At 48.1% G+C, this 5000-nt stretch overlaps 2 protein-coding genes across 7 annotated transcripts in view; both read left to right on the forward strand.

The window, feature by feature from the left end:
• Positions 1-1345, forward strand: part of LOC134070352 (ceramide synthase-like) — a 15336-nt gene extending 13991 nt beyond the window's left edge. For all 4 annotated transcript variants that reach the window (XM_062526676.1, XM_062526677.1, XM_062526678.1 and 1 more), the window contains one exon: positions 184-1345. In XM_062526676.1, the coding sequence (XP_062382660.1) occupies positions 184-522 (339 nt within the window). In that variant the 3' untranslated portion in view covers positions 523-1345. The remainder of the gene's footprint in view (positions 1-183) is intronic.
• A 2028-nt stretch (positions 1346-3373) lies between these two features.
• Positions 3374-5000, forward strand: part of mvp (major vault protein) — a 36612-nt gene continuing 34985 nt past the window's right edge. The window contains exon 1 of one of the 3 annotated variants that reach the window (XM_062526663.1): positions 3374-3614. The gene's annotated coding sequence lies outside the window, so the exon portion shown is untranslated. The remainder of the gene's footprint in view (positions 3615-5000) is intronic. The other 2 variants (XM_062526662.1, XM_062526661.1) reach the window with 2 other exon arrangements.

Genomic DNA, 5000 nt, shown 5'->3' on the forward strand with positions numbered 1-5000 from the left:
TGTGTGTGTGTATAATATGTGTGTGTGTGTGTGTGTAATATGTGTGTATAATACATGTTAATACGTGTGTGTGTGTGTGTGTGTGTGTGTATAATACGTGTGTGTGTGTGTGTGTGTGTGTAATATATGTGTGTATAATACATGTGTGTGTGTGTATAATATATGTGTGTGTGTGTGTTGTAGGTATGCCTCCATCCCTCTGTACTTGGTGCCGCTGTGGGTTCCGTGGCAGTGCAATGCCGGCGCTTTCCTGCTGATGGCGCCGCAGGTCTACTGGTTCTGCCTCATCTGCAGAGGAGCCTTCAGACTCTTCACCCGGGCCCAGCAGCACACACACACACACACACACACACACACACCAACACTCACGCCGCCCGCCAACGGATACAAACCTCTCACACACTGAGTCCAGCACACACACACACACACACACACACACCAACAGACATAAGCCACTACACACACACACACACACACCCTGAGCCCAAACACAGGAGTGACAATTCGAGACTGCTGGGATGAAGACAGAGAGAAAGAGGAACCAACACAGAGAGAAGAGAGCGAGAGATGCAGAGAGGGAGAGAGAGAGAGAGAGAGGGATGGAGAGAGAGGTGTGTGACCGCTCTGCATGGTATCCTCTTGGCCTCCTGGTGGTGGTGTGGGGAACTGCTCTCCTCCACTGATCCCATGCTCTGCAGGAACACACAGTTAGCGTGCCAGTTGGACCCATTGGCCGTGTGTGTGTGTGTGTGTGTGTGTGTGTGTGTGTGTGTTTAAATGTTCATGTAGAGTTTGTTATTAGTTTATTTATGTATTTATTTATGGAGGGATTACACAAACGTGAGGCAGGTAGTGACCATGTAGCTGTGATAAGCTGACCAGAACCGAACCGAACCCAAACGGAACACTGACCAGAACCAAACGGAACACTGATCAGAACCAAACGGAACCCAAACTGAGCACTGACCAGAACCAAACGGAACCCAAACTGAGCACTGACCAGAACCAAACGGACCGGACCACGTGGCATTAAGGGAACCTTGATAACTGACAGCCAACTTCCGGCAAAGCAGCAGGGGCGGGGCTTAATCGGAACTCTTGGGGCACCCGGGGTCAGAGGTCACCTGCTGCCCCCCCCCCCCCCCCCCTCTAGCTCCGGCCCGGCGGGACTGCGTCAGACACACGCCCTAAGAAAGGGGCGGAGCTAAACAGTGTTGAGACGTCTTCCATGTTGTTTGTGTTTAGTGTAGCTGCTGTTGTTTATTGTTTGTCTTATTTATTTATTGTAGGTGCTGAATGTAGGCCTGTGGAACCAGCACCGCCGCTAATAAACTGCTGGCTCCTGCCTCTGTGTGTGTGTGTGTGTGTGTGTGTGCGTGTGTGCGTGTGTGCGTGTGTGCGTGTGTGCGTGTGTGCGTGTGTGCGTGTGTGCGCGTGTGCGCGTGTGCGCGTGTGCGCGTGTGCGCGTGTGCAGCACAGCCACTAATAAACTGCTGGCTCCTGCCTTGTGTGTGTGTGACAAAAGATGCCAGAGCGACTTAGTCGCCAGCGTCAGATGAGATGTCCTCTCTCTCTCTCTCTCTCTCTTTCTCCCTCTCTCTCTCTCTCCCTCTTTCTCTCTCTCTCTCCCTCTCTCCCTCTCTCTCTCTCTCTCTCTCTCTCTCAGCCGTGTGGTTTGGCTGCGTGGGGGCATTAGTGGACGCACCTGTGCACCCCACATCCTCTGTAGTCTTTCCCAAGCAGCTACAAGCGTGTTCTTCACACATCTTGCACCATCATGATTACGTAACACACCATCAGGCAACACAGCACTGCACTAGTCTGGGGAGTCTGCGCTTTATTTCTACTGCGTGATCAATACATTTTATACTCTACAGGGCTTCTATTTTTCATAGCACCATCACATTTTGCTTAAGAGAGGTTATGTTTTCAAGTATGTATTGTGTTTTTATTCTAGCAAAGGCATGGCATACTTAGATACATCTTTAATACTCTCTAAGGGAGTCAATGTTTTGGTTTTTTGCAGCAATGGCAGGTCCATATTCTTTCAACGGTTAGGAAAACGGCCACTTTAGTCCCTCATCTCTCCAAAGGCTGCGGCTCTTGGGGTCGGCTGGTCAGTAGAACTGGTTTACAAGTGGACTCAGTTCTCTTAGAACTGGTTTACAAGTGGACTATGTTCTCTTAGTGCTGGTTTACAAGTGGACTATGTTCTCTTAGAGCTGGTTTACAAGTGGACTATGTTCTCTTAGTGCTGGTTTACAAGTGGACTATGTTCTCTTAGAACTGGTTTACAAGTGGACTATGTTCTCTTAGAACTGGTTTACAAGTGGACTATGTTCTCTTAGAACTGGTTTACAAGTGGACTATGTTCTCTTAGAACTGGTTTACAAGTGGACTATGTTCTCTTAGTGCTGAGATAAAAACCTTTGAGAATACGGCCCTGATTCCTCCACTGCTCAGCCCGAAAGAGAAGCGCTCTGTGGAGAATTCAGAGGGTGGATATTATTGATTGTGCAAGTGTGATTAGGAGAGTACGTGGATCGGGTATTATTGATTGTGCAAAGAGATTGAGATATCAGACTGTTAAAAAGCCTGAACTAATCAGGCTGATTATTAGATTATCAGAGCATGTGCTGCTTCCCATAGTGGTGGTCAACTTGTCCGCCTACTCTATTGAGTCATGCAGTATTCTATTAGCCTACTCATCTTTGCTTTTGTTTATGTAGCCTAGCACACTGCATGACCCTTGTGTGTGAAATATGCTGCACTTTACCTGACTTGACTGATTGTTCACTGAGCGCCTGCGTCTGCCGGAGCAGTTTGCGGCATCTCTAACTGAAAGCAGGTCAGGGTGGGTAACCGACATGCACGCATTCGCAAAAGCATAAACAATACGGTGACGCACAAGATAGCAACACATTTCCCAGTTCAACAAACAGCCCGCAGCCTTTTTTAAACATCTCCAACAGTCAATGGGCGCAGCGCGATAACGTGTGGGTTACCCAAATCTCCCCGTTATTATTGTGCGGTGATCATCCAAGATCTGACAGATTTCAAACAATAATAGGGGTTCAGTTTAGCGTCACTGTGAGAATGACTAAACTGGGGTAGACCTAATTGATGTTAAGATGTTGACAACTCTAGACTGCTAACTGCAGATCAGTTCTGACGCACGTCGACCTGATGGACTCCACGGGAATTCCCGCCGGGAGCAGCCTGACAGCACGAGTCCGCTCCCGCCCTCCCCGGTGCCAACGGACCCTCACGGGGCTCTCTGACGTGAATTTAAACATATCGCAGCGTCATATGGACCATTCTAGTGTTTCTTTAAGCAGCGACTCTGAGTCCGGTAAATCACGTGGTCAACAGCTGTCTTCCGGGATATCTTCGTGCACGCCCCCGTACGGCGCCGCCACCACCGCCACACACACTTTTACTGTCTATGACACACACACAGTTAGCGACTGACTGGTCCAACCCACCACTGTAGCCAGGTAACCTACAGTCAAAAGCAGACGTTTAGTGTGAGAGCCCTGCACACTTGACTATCTCTCGCCGAGTCGCGGTTCCCAAGTGAAGAAACTGCTACGACCTCCTCCCCTCCTGTCACGGTGAGTCGACTTGCGGCGCCGACATCTAAACCGACGTTGAGATTTTAAATCACATCACGGAAAGCGAATGGAGGCAAATACTACTTCGTGGTTCCGTATTGCTGAAGTCGCAGCTGAGATTTAAAGAAAACGAGAACTTCTAGTCCTCTGAAGCCTGTCCGTATGCGGAACTGGTCAGTCATTGCTTACGTAGTGTAGCCTCAGTAGATGAAATTACTGTAACTCAAACTCCACTATTATATAATATATAAACTTGGTAGCCTACATACATCTGTGCTTGAGAGAGCAAGGCTATCGCTTCTCCTCAGAGGATGGATGCAACAGTTATTGAAATTGTACAGCAACATCGCTTATAGTTTTATGACACAGAGATTTGTGGCAAAGGTGTGCGTGCGTGCGTGTGTGTAACCTGGCCATTCGGACTAATTTTGCTGGTAGGCTACGCAAATTCAATGCAAAACACTCCTAGGAAACTGGAGAGGGCGTGGCGATAGTCTGCTTAAAGTCCAGCCGAGTTCATGTACCATATCCTTATGGCTGGGCCGGGCCGCCCGCTGTTTGGACGCTATAGGCTATTAGAGATCATCTTGGGCAGACTGCCATATCTGGGGATAAGGCTGCAGCTCTTCAGCTAATTATATTTAAGTGAATGTGTCGAATGGAAGATTAGCTATTTAGCATGCTATATGAGTTTAGCTATTTATGTTCTTCTGTGAATGAGAATTAGTATGAAGAAGCCAACAGGTGGCCACACATGAAATAAAGTATTTTTCTCAACGGTCTGGCAGGTGAGTTTACGGAATGAGGTGTGTTTGAGGAAGATCCATAAACACACACACTGGGCTGCCAGCCACCTACAGTTGTGGTCACCTAATACTTGCAGTAACCTGGAGTGTGTGTGTGTGTGTGTTGTATACTTGTGGTGTGTGTGTGAGGGTGTATGCATGTGGTGTAGTGTGTGTGTGTGCGTGTGTGAAGGTGGAGGCATGTGGTGTAGTGTGTGTGTGTGTCTTAGTGGTTTAGTGTGCTGCACCCATACTGTAATCTCTGTGTAAAACAGTATGTTACTTTACCCCCACACCACACCCAGCACTCCACTCCACACACACACAGCGAATACCTGACCCACTGATCACTCTCATATCTCTGCCCATAAACCTGCACAGCACAGTGTATTAGTGTTAAAGGACACACACACACACACACACACACACACACACACACACACAGCACACAGTGTATTAGTGTTAAAGGACACACACACACACACACACACACACAGCACAGTGTATTAGTGTTAAAGGACACAGACACATAGACACACACACAAACAGCACAGCACAGTGTATTAGTGTTAAAGGACACACAGCACACAGTGTATTAGTG

This window comes from Sardina pilchardus, chromosome 22, assembly GCF_963854185.1.
Source record: "Sardina pilchardus chromosome 22, fSarPil1.1, whole genome shotgun sequence".
Lineage (NCBI taxonomy): Eukaryota > Metazoa > Chordata > Actinopteri > Clupeiformes > Clupeidae > Sardina > Sardina pilchardus.